The sequence below is a fragment of the Corella eumyota genome, chromosome 5, assembly GCF_963082875.1.
Source record: "Corella eumyota chromosome 5, kaCorEumy4.1, whole genome shotgun sequence".
In the NCBI taxonomy this organism is placed as follows: Eukaryota; Metazoa; Chordata; class Ascidiacea; order Phlebobranchia; family Corellidae; genus Corella; species Corella eumyota.
This window is the reverse complement of record NC_137494.1, coordinates 7,690,698-7,706,923: the sequence shown is the minus strand read 5'-3', so window position 1 is coordinate 7,706,923 and position 16,226 is coordinate 7,690,698. Positions and strand designations below refer to the sequence as shown.

The window sequence follows — 16,226 nt, the reverse complement described above, 5'->3', positions numbered from 1 at the left end:
TATCCTATACTGCTTGTCCAACTAGTATATAACATTTTGATATACTATAAGTAGCTTTTTAAATATAAGAAGTTTACATAATGATGGCTACTAGTTAAATTGGCCCCAAACAAAAATAAAAAAGGTGACCATAAAATGGTATAATTTTTTTTGTATATATCCCTATCTTTGATGTGGGGTCGAATGCACGACCAATACGTATAATTGTAATTGCCTGATAATTATGCTGCTGATTAAGGGCTGGTTAACTCAGCAGGAGTTTATACCGTTTATAGCGCCTTACTCAAGGGCGCTACTGCATGAGAGCATCGGGGATTGAACCCACGACCTGTGAGTTAAGCGAAGGAAACTTGAAAAAATAGTCAATATGTTTCAAACCTGGTTACAAACAGGTGAAGTTTAGTGTAAAATGTACAGTTTAATTAATCTTATTATCACGTAACAATAACTTATTATATTGAAGGGTATGTTTTAAAAATTTAAAAAGTATTTTTTGTGTAAATATTCTGAAGTAGCAGTTATTAGGCCTAAACTCAATCATGAAAGTTAAAGAAACTGTTGACTATAAAGCAGCTGCTGCCGCTAAACTTTTATTACAAGAACTTGATCCAGTGGCTAGGCGAAAAAGGGAAGAGTTTTGCGAAGGACTACCTCAAGGTGCAAATTAAGTAGAAAATAGTTTGGCAAATGTCTGGCATAACGGTCCGTAGAGTTGTTATTTAACGAAGTAGTTGTCATTTAACATACTGCCAATGCATATGTGTATGAAACAAGCATACACATTTTTACAGGAATTCTTGCAGTACATGCAAAAAATCTATGCAATTTTAGCAAAACCTTTTTCTTTACCTCAACTTTTGCCGGATGTTCAGAGATCAGATTATTTCTGCGAATAACTGCACAAGTAAATTTAAACTTCATCTTTGAAATTTTCTAAATAAATTATGTTAAAATTGTTAAAATGTTACAACAGGATACTATGAAATGTACAAAAATAGTTCATATAAGAAGAGATGGGGTTAACAACAAAACGAAAATCGTTTTAAATCGGCAGAGCAAACTTTGGAATAGGAAGTCAGTATTTTGCAAATATTTTAATAGTAATTGCCTAAAACACAACTATAGTCCAGCAAAACCCTTTCAATATTTAATAAAAAATAGTATAACGTGTAACAAATTGTCCCTCCAGTTTAAAGTTATATGATTTTCATTTAACTATCTTTTTAAAAAGGCAAGGCAATCGTCCAGATTCACCTGGTCGACCAGCTGGTAACACGAGTCACAGAGAAAGTTTAGCTTACGGAAACGCAGAAATTGTTCTGGACGAACTAAAAGTAAGTCTTCGTACTTTACAATTCATCATGCTACGTTTAATTACTATTAAATGTTGTAGACATTTCCATTACTGTTATCCCCAAAACCAGATGACCCAAGTAATTTCGTAAAGTTTGAGTTAATCGAGATCGATAGCCCGGGTTCTGTGCAACGACGTGGTATGCTTAGCTTAGGGTATGTATAGGATATGTATAAGTATTAGGGTTCTCGACTACTTGTAAGTTTGCAGAAAAAAAATATCTGTATCGTTAGTTTTCATTAAATTTGCAGAAAAAATATATCTGTATTTGTTAACTATTGAGATAGTTGTAGGCATACAAGCGAAGTGCTAGAGTAGGTCGATAAAACAGCCAGACTGTTTTGTAGATAATTATCAATATTACAACTTGGACCTGATGATAGCTCTTTTTTATTGCAGTGAAGCCACACTATCCGTGTTCGATCTGGTAAAGAAAATGTATTCACCCAAACAAATTGTCATCATGGCAAAAGATAAACAAATAGCCAATGTGGATATCGAATTTGTGTTTCGATATGGAGCACTTGGCTATGGGTATTCGCACCAGTTACAACAAGAAGATCATGACTTATCAACCATAATGAGCGAGTCAATGTTTTACAAAGGTAGAACTTTGTTTGTGTATATATTTAAACTTTATGTTTTGAAGAAAGAATGGCATTAAAAGTGATAGGAAATTTTTAAATTGTTGTGTCTAAAACACCTTTACTAAGCAAATCAAATATAATGTATCACTCTTGCTACGCACAATAGTTTGCAACAAACAAATAAGGCGTATTTGCATTATTTTTTTAATATAAAAAAAATAAAAAATAACTTTTCTAATTACCAAAAACTTGTTTTAAACAGTTGAAGCTCCTAATGAAAGAAAGGACGAAGAAGGATTTTTAGAAGCAAGCGATATCCCCCATCCCAGTTTCATTCCCTTCGTGAGCCCAAATAAACCTGAAAACCCGTCTGCAGTTAATAAATCACCAAGTTACTTTTTCGAAAAGGTAACAAAATTACAAATTAGCAAAGAGAAACTAAGAATGAAACTAAGGCAGTTTTTCGGTTACATTTATTCTGAGAGCGCAAAATCTATCCCAAAGTTTACACAATTTAAAATTGTTTTTAATTATATCAATTTTAATACCGGATATTTTGATTTGTTTAGGTTCCAATAACCAATTTAACAGAGCTTATATCAAAACGTAACCGTTTACTGAACATGCGGAATGAATATTTGGACTTAACGACGAGGCATGACAGAACAGCTTACCTTGAAAGTTTGGTAGTAAAATCAGGTGGGTAACTATTAAAAATAAACCAGTTTTTAACCTTTATTACTTATAAATGTTGTACTTTAACATTTATAAGTAATTTTAAGGTGTGGGAACTAGTAATGGACATGGCTCTCACGATGAAGACGCTGATGGTAACGAAGATGACGGGTCACCACGGCAACTAGCGGGAATGTCCCTTGATTCACGTCGTCAAACTGAAGCTGTAAAATCAGTTGTTGGAAATTTGTCCCCACTACTTTTGATGGCATCAGGGCTTCAGCAACGTGGTCAAAGGTACTATTAAAGTATAGTTAGCTTTAAAATAACAAACATATTATGTTAAAAATATTTAATTAACAGAGGCGGAGTGGTTCGCAGGAGAGCTACTTTTGAGGATTTGGAGACCAGTAAAAACGATACTGAATCTGAAGAAGTTAAAAGCAATCAGCAACTTTTAAATGTCCCAACAGAACCGGAAGTTCCAGTATTACCAACAAAAACTGAAACTTCTGAGAAGAAAGGCTTTTTAAAAATTTTAAAAAAGAAAGTAATTGTACCAATGAAACTGAGAAAAATGTTAGAAGAAAAGCCTGAAATTTCAACGGAATCAACGGACGGCAGTCCAAGCACATCTAATGTTAAACCATAAAATCAATATTTAAGATTTTCCGATTCTTTTACCCAATAAATAGTAAAAATCGTTGCTGTGTTTTTTTGCTAAAACACTAATATTGAAAGATAAAAAGTATCATAAAAATAAAGTTTTTACTGCATTAGTACAGAATTAGTGCAATTGTGTTTCATTTTTTAATTATACATTATTTTAAACTAACCTTTTTTGTGTATTGTTTTTTTTTAAATTTATAATAAATTATTTAAAAAAATTGAAAAATTTACAGGCTATTGCCAGGTTACCACATTTTGTTAACCAATCAGCATATTTATTTTTTTGCCACGCATTTAAATCGGTAAGATATCTCTCTAGGGGTAAGTGCACCAAAAGAAGTTGGTGAGTAAAAATGCGGTATTCTGTCAGACTGTTGTAAACTCAAAAAAAAAACAGTTGTAACTTATGCAATATTTAGTTACTGGGTGTATGTTTGTTTGTTTGTTAATGGGAAACCGATCTCTGATTAATGAACAATGTCTAAATGTTTCTAATCATCTGATAAAGAATTGGGTTTTGGAATAAGGTTTTTAAAAATCTTAGATCTGTAGGTAGTAGCAAACGAAATTCTGGGTATAACTAACAGACTAAATACATTTTATAGCCAATGTGTAACTGTTGAACTGTTAGTGACAGAGTGATAGAGGGCCTATTGCATCTGTACATACGAAATGTTGTTGATTAAATATTCTAACTTTTTAAGATATCACCAAACCATTTTTATTAATTAAAAGCATCAAATTTTATTAATTGACTTTATGTACAGATCTTATTGCCAGGATTGTGTGAAATTTTTATCTGTTATTTAAAAAAAAATTTATATTGCAATATTTGAGAATCATGTCTACCTTATCCGATCAAAGAAAAAGTTCCTATAAAAACCAAGGGCACACTTCGGAGGTAAATTGTTATGTATATTATATATATAAAATCGTTAATCATGATTAAGTGCCATATTTGCAACATGGTGTAGTGGTTAGCCACTCTAAAAAGTAAGACAGTATGCACGCACAAGATTTTTTTTGTTTAAAAAAATGCATGCCTTAAATTAGCGTTTTTGCATGCCATTTTTACGTTTGCACGCACAAGATGTCGTTGAAAACTGCCCTATTACAGACTGGGTGGGTATAATCAAAGTGACTTATGTTACCCTATGTTTAAGCCACGAAGTTAGCCTTTCCATATATCTGTTTTTAATATATTAAGAATAAAATCATATATATATACAAATAAATGCTTTAATAACAATAGAAGTTTAAGGAACTTCAAATTCATGAGTATATACATTCATACAATTTCATTTTATGTCTGAATATTTAAACTTGAGTTATATATACACATTGTTTTGATGATTTTAATTAGTAATTGGTTTTTAGAACCTAAGAAAAAAGAGACAGGAGAGCAATGTACAACTCCGAAAGGGCAAACGAGACGAACAAATGCTGAAAAGAAGAAATATCAACTTGGACGATCTTAACACCAGTCCACTTAAGGAAAGCAACAACCAGGTATTAATAATAATATTATTTACAATTTTTTTTAAATTAAATTATAGATACAGGTCTGCCTTACACCTGCATTTTTATTGTCGTTAAATTATCACAAATTGCCACTAATATTTGTCTGTGAAAATTTAAATTTGCCATGCCACAAACAACATTTATTTTAATATATACCTTTTGTTATATATGTATATAGATAATCTTGTTGTCTAATTTGATAACTGTGACTTTGCAAATGTGTTTGATTGGTCACTGAACTATATTTAATTAGCAAACTGACACCACTGGAGTTTTCATGGGTTTTGACGAAATAGTCGTGGGAATTATGAAGAACGATGACCCCAACCATCAATTTATTTGCACTCAAAATGCTCGGAAGATTCTGTCGCGCGAACGGCATCCACCTATCAACAAAATGGTTGAAGCCAACATTGTTTCAAAGCTTGTGGAATTTCTGACATGGAATAACAGGTGGGATAATAGGAATATAATTTTAACACAAATGCTTAAAAATTTGCAAACTTCTGTATTTTGAGATTATATATGTGTACTTTATACTCCTCAAATTAACTTGAATTTTTACTGTTCAAAACTTTTTATCAAGTTTTTGACGTCTTTGACCTTAATATATCTCAACTCTATTTTAAGTCATTATGTTTCTAATGTTAGGTTATAAGCTACTTTTACGACACTTACCTCTCAAATTTAAAAAAAAACGAAAAGTACACTTGTTTTGTAACTTGTCTCCTTTTTACAAAGGAAGTTCACTTGTTTTCAAATCAGCATAATGTGCATGGTGTAGTGGTAAGAACACTTGCTACACCATAAGAGGAAAAGGTGTCTCCTGCTGAGCAAGCACTAATCAGCAGCATAATTATTGGGCAAATAACTGCCACAGGCAACCCATGACTAGGTCGGGGTAACAGTTGTTACTCTATGTTTGGGTCGCACATTCGTCCTTCCCACATTGAGGATAATGATATATATATCCCCAAAAAAATGAAAATATAATCTAGGGTATCAAAAATATACTTTTTAACCACAATTTTATACAAAAAGTTGTGTTTAAATTTGACCACATTAGAAGTTTGTAATTTACACTTATTTTGTTATTATATAGCCCATCAATGCAATTTGAAGCTGCTTGGGCACTCACCAACATAGCATCAGGTAACAGTGAGCAAACCATGGCTGTTGTTCATGCTGGTGCTGTCCCAAATCTTATTGGTTTACTCTCACATCCTTCTAACAATGTGGTAGAACAGGTATTTAGTGATGACTACTAAAATGATTTATTTTTTGCTGTGACAATGATTACATTTTTAATCCAACAGTGTGGTGTAGTGGTCAGAACACTTGCTACACTACATGAAGCTGTGGGTTTGATCCCCACTGCTCTCATGCTGTAACGCCCTTAAGTAAGGTGCTATAAACAGTATGAACTCCTGCTAAGTCAACACTTAATAAGCTGTGTAATTATCGGGCAATTATATTCTATATTATCCCAAACTGCTAAAGAAAACTTGAGACTGGGTAAGAATAACATTTGTTACTCTATGTTTTAGGTCGTAAACTCGACCTTTCCACATCGAGGATAAAGATATTTTAAAAATAAATATATATATGTACATATTTTATTTGGAAGTAAAATTTTGTTATAAAAAGAATCAATATATGTTATCATTTGTGTTTTTTTAGATATATACTTTGTCTTTGGAATGGTGTTGAATATTTAATAAAAATAATTAATTTTAGGCAATGTGGGCACTTGGAAATATTGCTGGTGATGGTGCAGGAATGAGGGATTATGTTCTTGATAAAGGAATCATAAAACCTCTTGTGAAGCTCGTCAATCTGGAATCAACTGTACGTAAAAAACATTAAATATGACTTTTTGCCGCCCAAAAATGTTGGAAAATATAAATAAGAAACATTTATTTCTAGGCTGTGTTAAACAAAATTCCATAGTTGTATTATTGTGTCGGCCTGTAAAATATTTGTTTTCCTTATTAAAACAAAGTAAAATGTCCACTTAAATTTAATACTAAGTGGCATATATTTTACTTTAAATATTTCATTTTAAATTATTACAAACTTAAACCCTTCGTAGTCGATTTTAAACAATAATAAAAATAAACAAAGTCAAAAATTATTTATGCTTTTGATTTAAATATAACTATATGGCCTTAACAAGTTGTTAATAACAACTTACTTATTATAATAAAAATCTATGTGGACAATTATAATTAAACAATTTTTTGACAGGGTTCATTTTTGCAAAATCTGACATGGACAATTTCAAACTTGTGTCGTAACAAAAACCCACATACCGCTCTTCCATACGTGGTTCAACTACTTCCAACCATTGTTAAACTTGTTACTGTGGATGATGTTCAGGTAATTTCTTTTTACCTATATGCAGGCTGAATTTTTTTAACTATTACAAGTTTGATTTGGTACCAGTATTAAAAATGTTTACTGTATTTTTATATATATATACTAATCAAAAGCTTGTCCTATGGTCGGCTATATAATTGTCATAATATGGTTTGACCTCACAACTGAAATTTGCCGCCGATAATTGACCCACACACCATAGCTGGCATTTTTTTAAATTTTGTTGGGCTATAATTGATTATATATATATAGCCTTTAAAAAGTTCACTAAGCTCCGTTATATATAGATTATATAAATTGTCTACACTGAATTTAAAAAATATATCTAAAATTTTTGATCTTGCATTTTTTTGGGTGATTGTGGACAACTTTGCTTATTGAAAAGATTAATAAATTTTGATAAGATTGCTGTTATCTACCAGTTTTATAGTTCAACTTGAGACAACGCTATATTTTAAAACCTTTCTTGTATAAATTAACTTGTCTTAAGGTAAAAACTGATGTTTGCTGGGCCTTGAGTTACATCACAGATGGACCAAACGATCGAATTGAGCTTGTTATAAAAACTGGAGTGCTCGAGATGTTGGTCCAGTTGCTAGGCAACACAACAGATGGGATGCTACTAACTCCCGTGCTCAGAGTTGTTGGAAACATCGTGACTGGAACTGACCAGCAAACTCAGGTGGTTACAAATAAAGAAAATAAATTTTTAAATAATAAAGATTTTATTCCTTAAATATTTAAATTGTCATACTGAAAAGCAACAATTTTTTTTTTAATTTTAATATTAATAAAAAATTTAAAAATCGAATAAAAAGAAATAGAATTTTTGCAGATTAATCAACTTTATTTAAATTGGCATAAATAATTTTATTTTAAAAGTAAGTTAATTCTAACTTTGTTGTTAAGAGAGTTATTGATCTTGGAGCTTTGTCGGCCTTTAAGAAGTTGTTAACTCACGAGAAGCCCACGATCCAAAAAGAAGCAGCATGGACTCTCAGCAACATCACTGCTGGTACCCAATCCCAAATTCAATCTGTTATCGATGCTGAACTTATTCCCTTGCTTGTACAACTACTTGCCCGGGTAAGAATATCAGTTTGTCTTAATTAAAATTAGTAATTATCTGTATTTTATTATTTATTTGTCAATTTAAAAATTATATGATTCTAATTTATAGCATGAAAAATGATAATTTGCATTTTTTTTTAAAAATATTATTACTTGTTAGCGCGAAAGATAAAATGATAAGAAGTTGTAAATGGTTTGTATAGAAAAATATATATAAACATTTGATATGTCCTTCTGGAATTATTACAAGCAATGTATATAAATAAAAAACAGACATTAAGTATATATAAAGTTTAAAAAGTTCGCTTTAGGTATAGGCCTAACCAGTTAATTGCCTGTCATACAGGCTGCATTTTGATTGTCATAATATAATTCAACTCGCAACTAATATATACCTTACCTAATTTACCCACACATCTCAAACAGCTTTTTTTAGTTTAAATGGTTTTACATTGAATGGTGTCCACTAAGCTTTGTTATGTACAAATTTAAACATATTAAAAAATTAAAAACAATTTTTAAAAAATAGGGAGAATACAAAACACAAAAGGAAGCTTGCTGGGCTGTCACCAACTATACCTCAGGTGCCTCTATCGAACAACTTGTTTATTTGGCCAACAACGAAGCGATCGAGGGACTTTGTGGAATGCTGGAGACCAGGGAACCGAAAATCTTACAGGTTTTTGCATAAAATTTAAAATTTTTGTAAAGAGAATTTAAAAAAAAAGAAAATGTTGTATTAATTCTTTTTCAAAAATGTTCATCCCTGAGTTAACCATAACTAGTCTTGAGTTGCAACAAGTTTATTACCCAAAAAATATTTCAAGGTCTGTTTGGATGGAATATCGAACATGTTGATCACCTCCGACAAGGTGAACCAGGTTGATGCAATGTGCTGTGCTATCGAGGCATGTGGTGGAATCGACAAAATCGAAAACTTGCAACAACACGACAATGAAACCGTTTACACGATGGCACTTCATATCATTGATCGATTCTTCAATGGAGAGGTATGTGTGTATTAGAATTTGTTTCTTGTTTGGTGACGCTATCTTCCTATATTACCCAAATCTCTTACTGATAGGGCATAAACCGGCAGCATGGTGTAGAAACTGGCAGTGTGGTGTTGTGGTAAGAACACTTGCTACACCACCATGAGGTCATGAGTTCAATTCCCACAAAATAAAATTTCAAAAAAGTCAATTAGGTCAAAATTTGTTACAAAATTAAAGAGCTTTTCCCAAAGAAGGGTTGGTCCAAAAAGGGGCAATTAAATAATCTCTTATTGTTGGTAAAATGTTGTTTTGCCATATGATTTTTTTGTCCATTTAGTAAATGGTTTTTCAGTAATGTAACAAGTGCCCGATTACTGGCCTAATTTACAAAATAAAACTACCTTAAAAATGTGGGTCATGTCTTCTTTTTCTAAAAAAAAATCTTTTAAAGACTTTCGACTTGGTTCACTTTATTATTGAAATTTTTTAAATTGTTTATTTTTTTGATTTAATATAGAAATTTAACACACTTGTTTTAATATAAGAGAGAAAATAATGTATATAAAGACTAAAGTTTATTAACGTAATATTATTGAAGTATCCAGTTTTTTAATTTACTTAAAAAATATGGGAATTTCTAATTTTTAGTAACAAAAAGTGTTTTAAATAGGACGACGAAGTTGAAAATGTAGCACCCGAGACCCAAAACGGTTACTTCCAATTCAGTAATGGAAAGGCCGAAGCTCCCGACGGCGGTTTTGTGTTGTAGGTTTCTTAAAAAAGATCATTTTTCTCAAATGCATATATTATTTTTCTTTTTTACCAATCACTGCCTTACTTTGTGAGCCTTTTTTGTAATTTTTTCTTAAAATTATCCGTTTACTTTTGTTTGGTTATTGTTTGTGCTTTAAAAAAATCAAGTTTTTTTTTCAGTAGTAAAATAAAGTTCTGTGGCGTTTAATAAAATCAAACTATTTAGTTTAAAAAAATGGAAATTAGAAAAAAATAATACTTTTCTTTGTTCTCTTCTAGTAAGGTCCACATACTATTTTATTTTTTAAGGGATTTTATAAACTTACCCGTAGCTGTCTATACTCTTTGTAAAAAACCGCCAACCATCTATCAAAATGTTTTTAGCAAAATTTTTTGGTTTATTTAAACGATTAGAAAAATTAAACGTTAGTTACAGCCACAATATTATGTAAAACACACGACAGACAATTTATATGTGATACAAAAAAGGCTGAGTAGACGACTAAGATTTTTTATAAGGTAAATTCGTTGCATAACCGTAATTATAGACATTACCTGGTGTTATAACATTTTTCTCTATCCAATTTTAACGTTGTGATTAGTTAAGCAATTGCAATTTACACAACTTGTAATTTTTTATTTAAAATGTCCAACGTTAATGATTTGTTTCATTGATAAAGCGTGTGTTTTTCCTTGAAATACGGGACGCACAAATTAAGTACTGTTCACATTTTTAAAATGTAAATCGTTTAAAAAAACTTTTTAAGAATCGGCGTTCTACTCCTAAGGCAGCTTCTTTATCTGAAAAGTAGGCAACGTCATCATTATGCACAGTAGTTGTTAGGACAAGGTTGCTTCGTTTAGGTACTACTTAGTCATTGATTTAGGTGTACAGAAGAATGCTAAATTGTTAATATAGCCCATAGTTTAATGATAATTACTTATTTTAACAGTGTAATTAAATGGCGTAGCCTATTACACTTAAGTTAACTATAATTTATATGTAGAATTGTTAATTTGGAAATGTGTTAAGAAACTGCAATTACTAAAACATTGGATGTCAAAAAAATATCTTGATTAACGGATAACCTTTGGAGCATGAAACCTGTGAACCAGAAAGCCAAACAGAAAAGCTTCTTAAATTTTTATAATGAGGTAAGTCATTTTTAATAACTTCGGTTACTAATAGCTTTTTTTATAATTTAACATTTCTATTATAACCAGCCATGACGCTTTGATTGTATTTTCAAAGGCAGATTTAAAATATTAATATTTACAAAACTTATACACACATTATATAGTTAAGACTATTTAGTAAAATTATTTGCTTAAAATATTAACTATCTATAAGCTACTGGCTAAAAAATGACCTAGGAAGAGTATTTTTGTGGTGTCGTTGGCGTACTAATATGTTTTATTTTTTGAATTAACTTAACCATTTAAAAAAATAAATATACCATAATAACTTTACTTGTGTAACGAACAGATTTTTATTGAATTTACAAATTTTATTGGCTAGTATATTTTATATCTTTTAAACTTTCATGCATGAGATAAAGTAATTATAAATAAAAATGTAAGAAATACAACAACAGGTATACTAACTTAATTTTTAAAGAAAAACTTTTGATTCGTGTTTTCAAGTAAAAGCAATATATATAATGAGGCATACAAACAATAATTTTAACTAAACAAACATTTAAGTGCTAAAAAACATCTACATTTAATGATTTAATATAGCGAGTTGGCAAGTGCTGGTGGACTGCAATAAAAGTGCATGAAGTATTTATATACAAAAAATGGTTTTAATTTCATATTTTTACTGCATTTTTTTAAAAGTTTAGCTGCTTAAGGCAATAATTTTTTTTAAGACAGATAACAAAAAAGCAAAGCAAATGAATAAACAGAAATATCACCAGGCTAGTAATGAACAACTTCAAATCATAAGCTCGAAGTTAACAAGAGATAAAATAGACCGCAAAATCTGAAATTTAAAATAAAATATAAAAAGTATTCAAAAGTCCAGGATGTAATCATCACTTTCTTCTAAAGGATTATCAGAATCAGAGTCCAGATAAGTGGGATCGTATGTTAATTTTGTAAGCGAGCTATTCGGCATCTCAAATTTTAACATAACAGAATTTTCTTTCAGAAAATCCATGGCAGGTTTGGGTAGCACAGCAGCAGCTGATGTTGTGAAGGGGTTTTCCGACCCAACCCCGACCCCCCTCTCAGTTAAACCTCTACCCTCATTATTCTGGGTGCCGAAATTTTTCAACTGGTTCAAAGATAGGTTATAGTGCTGTTGAGCTTCTAGCAGTTTGACTTCAAGTAAGTTAAGTTTTTTTGCAGAAACCTAGAAAAAATATTTTTTCAGTAAAAAAGTTAAATGGTAACTAACAATAACAAGTCTGAGTGTAAACCATAGTATTTTTTAAAAAAAAGACACTCAGGCCTACCTCAAGCTTTTCTTGAAATTCTTTTTGAATATCAAAATATGGTTTCGACTTAGTGACATATTTTTGTAGATTGCTCAACAGCAATATTCGATTGTCTTCTGCTGCCTGGTAGTTTTTGGTGGCTCTTAAATGAGTTTGGTGAGCTGAATTTTTTGCTGTTGTTGCTTCAATTACCTACATTTAACAAAAATAACTTAACAAAAAAAAAAATTCAAATAAACTTTAGCTATATACCTGTTAATAAAAATTAAATGTAATTTCTCCCCTCCCAGATTTTTTTTTAAGAAACCTGAACCTATTTTTGGAAATATAATTTCTTTTATAGTTTTTGTTTTTTCTCATAAGCTTTACAAAACAATTTTTTTTTGCAATTTTTGGATGCATAAGTTCCAATAAGTAATAGATTCTAAACGGTTAATTTTTTAGTTAAATAAACACCTTTATGTTGGATTGATTTAGCATTTCTTGCCACGATGGGTTGAGTTTATCTGGAGCATTCATTACCCTTTCTTCAGTAATTTTAACGATATCCCTTGCAGCTTTATGTAAATTGACTGATTTCTTGTATTCTACTGCTACCTTCTGGGCCTTATACTGGTACTAGAATAAAATGTGTATAATAATAAAGTAGAGTACTGTGTTATTATACCAAAATGCAATATTTAATATTTTTGGAATCTTTCTTGGATATTCTAGTGGCAGCAAAAAAAATTTACCTTTTTTGAAGTTTGGAGTGCATCAAAATAGGGACGAGCCTTATTCACACAAGAGCCAAGGCGCTTTGAAACATCTTTAAGTTTGTAAGAATATTCAGTCATTAGTGAGCGATACTTCGCCCTTTCATTCTGCGAAATAGTTAAAAAATATTAAAAAAAAAACTCAAAAACAGTATTCTTAAACAGTATTCTTAACAAATTACACAGTAGTTAATTCAACCCATTTTTTTAATAAGCTTTTGTTTAAAGTGATGATCAAATTACATAGTGTATATTATTACCAAATTTTTTTTTTTTTAAATAAAAATCCAAGATGTCATCGCTCATTTATAATCTTGATAAATAATGTAAGCATATGCTCTATATTGTTGCAAGGTTTTTACCGAATCATTTATTATTTTTGTACAACAAAATATAAACTAATACCCATTGTAGGTACAGATACTTACATCCAACATTCCTTCCAGTTTTGAAATTTTTAATTGTGCAACTTGAACAAGTTGAATATCATTATGAAGCTCCTGAGCGTCCAAAGTAGAAGCATCATCAACAAAATCCAGAGTTTCATTTGACATACTTCGACGAATAGAATATTGAACCGGCTCCTTTAAAAAATGTGAGATCAATTAAAAAAAAATTTTACAAAAAATTTATATATAGGCCTATATAATATTTTTATATAAGCAACGTTATTTTATAAATGTTTTATGTGTATATGTAGTATAAACAATAATGGTCTGAAAATGTATATAATGTTAACTACAATATGTTATTATTCTTTTAACAATTCTATACATTTTTAAATAAAGACATTTTATCAAAGAAGCAGTAATCCACTTTATACACAACTTATTTATTACTTATTACTTGACTATTCATCTAAATTCATGATTTAAAAGTAAAATAAAATTATTAATAAAACTAAATAATTGCTTGCCAGATGCGTATATACTTGTATATTAAAATGTTTTACTTGTATATTAAAACTGTTTATTTCATTTATTTCTTCTAGGTTGTTTTTTACAGAATTGTAATCACTGGTTTGAGCCGGTTTAGTTCTACTGGTATTAGCTTTTGATTGCTCAGAGTTTTTTAATTCCTAAAAAAATATTACCACATAATCACATTTTTAAAATGGCCAATTTTTAAACATATTTTTATTGTTAATATGGTTTTAATCGTTAGATTAAAAATAAAAATAATAATTTTAAACCTTTTTTTTATTTGTGCAACCTTTATTTTTGATTAAAAAATGTCAATGCAAGTATATAGTAATAAATAATGAAAATTGGCACAGTAACAATAGCAGTATTATGTATACCTAAAGAGTAACGATACCTATTTCCTTAAGGGACCGAAAATAAAAAGTTAAAAAAGATTGACAACTTGTAAAGGATATTTTAAAAATTTACCTGGAATTCTGAGACCAGTTTTGCATGATCAGAAGCCATTTTTTGAGTTTGAAATATCATCTCGTCAATTTCCTGGGTAAGATATAAACCGAGATGACAACAAAGAAACAAGTCTTTGTTTGCAGTTGCAAACTCCGATTCTAAAGAATACAAAGTAAAAGTTTTATTTTTGTATATATCTTTATCCTCAATGTGGAAGGGTCCGACCTAAACATAGAGTAAAATCAGCCACCCCAACCCAGGCACGAGTTGCCTTTGGCAGTTTGGGATAATATAGATTATAATTGTCTAAAAATAAAGCTGCTGATTAAGTGCTGGCCCAGTAAGAGGTTATACCATTTAAAGTGCCTTACTTAAAAGCATTGCAGCTTGGATGCAGTGGAACCAAAGGAAAAAACGGATCTCTATTAGTTTCGCACGCCCGAATTTAACAAGGCGTTATAAAGTATGGCAATTGTTCAACCAACCAGACATTAAAAATTAGTTGAAATATGCTTTAACCCACAGACTTGAGACTCAGGTTCCATATAACAACTCAGCAATCATAAATAAATTAAATTTATACCCGAAGTTGTTTTGTATGACTCCTTAAATAATTCTTCTTGGACTGCAAGGTCCAGTAATAAGTTTGGCTCGTCCATAACCGTCTCCCTGTGCCTTAACGTTGCTGTTTAATTTACAACTTTCATTTCATGAAAACCCTTTGATCAATTTACAGTAAATGCAAAGTTTCCAAATCCCGTTACGTCGAACCAATAAAAAAACGCGAGCGTTCAGGCTCATATTGCCGAAAACTGACTCGTATTATCGAAAAAAACGGTTTGCCAAATAAACATATTTAAATAAAAAACAATGTATCGAAATTTTTCGAAATTTTCTGTATCGAAATTTTAACAAAATATTTTTATATTTATTTTGCGTGTCAAAATTTTAAGAAAATATTTGATATATATGGGTTTTTAAATTTGTCCATTAAACTTCGAGGGATAGTTATGGCTTTCAGTATTTTAATGCACGTTGTTTTCGTTTATAAAGTTTAGATATATTGTCGCAAAAATAACATTAAAGAAAAATTTATAACTTTTTTAGAAAAGCAACATTATTTTACTAATGTTTATGTGTATAAGTAGTATAAACAACAATGAACTAATGGTGTACAATGTTAACTACAATATGTTATTATTCTTTTAACAAATCTTTACGTTTTTAAGTAAAGACATTTTACCAAAGAAAAAGCAGTAATTTACTTCATACGCAACTTAGTTATTACTTAAGAATTTATCTTAATTTATGATTTACACTATGTTTTAATTGTTTATCCAAAATATAATTTTTAACTTGTTTAAAAGGTTGTATATTTTTGTTAACCCGAAGATGCGGATATTTTATTTAAAGTTTTTTGTTATTTAAAAAATAAAGGAACTGGAAAAATGAATAAGGTTTATAAACTTTATATAATATGTGAAGACTTTTCAAGTTAAAACGTACATGCCTACAAACGAATATGCCATTTCTCTTCTAAGGTAACATCTCATCACGGGAAAAGGTCGCGCGCGTTGATTAAATTCACGCCGAGATTACAACTTTCTGCCCCGGGTTCGCAAGAAGCGCAAAAAACTCTCGAAACTAAAACAC

At 30.3% G+C, this 16,226-nt stretch overlaps 3 protein-coding genes across 3 annotated transcripts; 2 read left to right on the top strand and 1 right to left on the bottom strand.

Annotated features, from left to right (window-relative positions):
* Nucleotides 1-539: 539 nt before the first annotated feature.
* Nucleotides 540-3,268, top strand: LOC145753407 (uncharacterized). The gene is made up of 10 exons (XM_082569819.1): nucleotides 540-657; nucleotides 792-904; nucleotides 974-1,074; nucleotides 1,232-1,334; nucleotides 1,394-1,509; nucleotides 1,754-1,959; nucleotides 2,204-2,349; nucleotides 2,511-2,640; nucleotides 2,724-2,913; nucleotides 2,980-3,268. Exons 1-10 carry the CDS (start codon nucleotides 540-542, stop codon nucleotides 3,266-3,268), a joined length of 1,512 nt encoding a protein of 503 aa, XP_082425945.1.
* A 782-nt stretch (nucleotides 3,269-4,050) lies between these two features.
* On the top strand, nucleotides 4,051-10,223 carry LOC145752350 (importin subunit alpha-1-like). Its single transcript, XM_082568623.1, has 11 exons — nucleotides 4,051-4,186; nucleotides 4,663-4,794; nucleotides 5,060-5,259; nucleotides 5,909-6,053; nucleotides 6,544-6,654; nucleotides 7,054-7,185; nucleotides 7,676-7,867; nucleotides 8,095-8,271; nucleotides 8,786-8,935; nucleotides 9,084-9,266; nucleotides 9,922-10,223. The coding sequence occupies exons 1-11, from the start codon at nucleotides 4,127-4,129 to the stop codon at nucleotides 10,018-10,020; spliced, it is 1,581 nt and encodes a 526-aa protein (XP_082424749.1). The 5' UTR covers nucleotides 4,051-4,126; the 3' UTR covers nucleotides 10,021-10,223.
* A 1,297-nt stretch (nucleotides 10,224-11,520) lies between these two features.
* On the bottom strand, nucleotides 11,521-15,289 carry LOC145752352 (SH3 domain-binding protein 5-like). The gene is made up of 8 exons (XM_082568625.1): nucleotides 15,157-15,289; nucleotides 14,592-14,731; nucleotides 14,153-14,278; nucleotides 13,629-13,784; nucleotides 13,180-13,308; nucleotides 12,902-13,063; nucleotides 12,464-12,637; nucleotides 11,521-12,360 (listed from the first exon to the last, which is right to left on the bottom strand). Exons 1-8 carry the CDS (start codon nucleotides 15,230-15,232, stop codon nucleotides 12,019-12,021), a joined length of 1,305 nt encoding a protein of 434 aa, XP_082424751.1. The 5' UTR covers nucleotides 15,233-15,289; the 3' UTR covers nucleotides 11,521-12,018.
* Nucleotides 15,290-16,226: the final 937 nt, after the last annotated feature.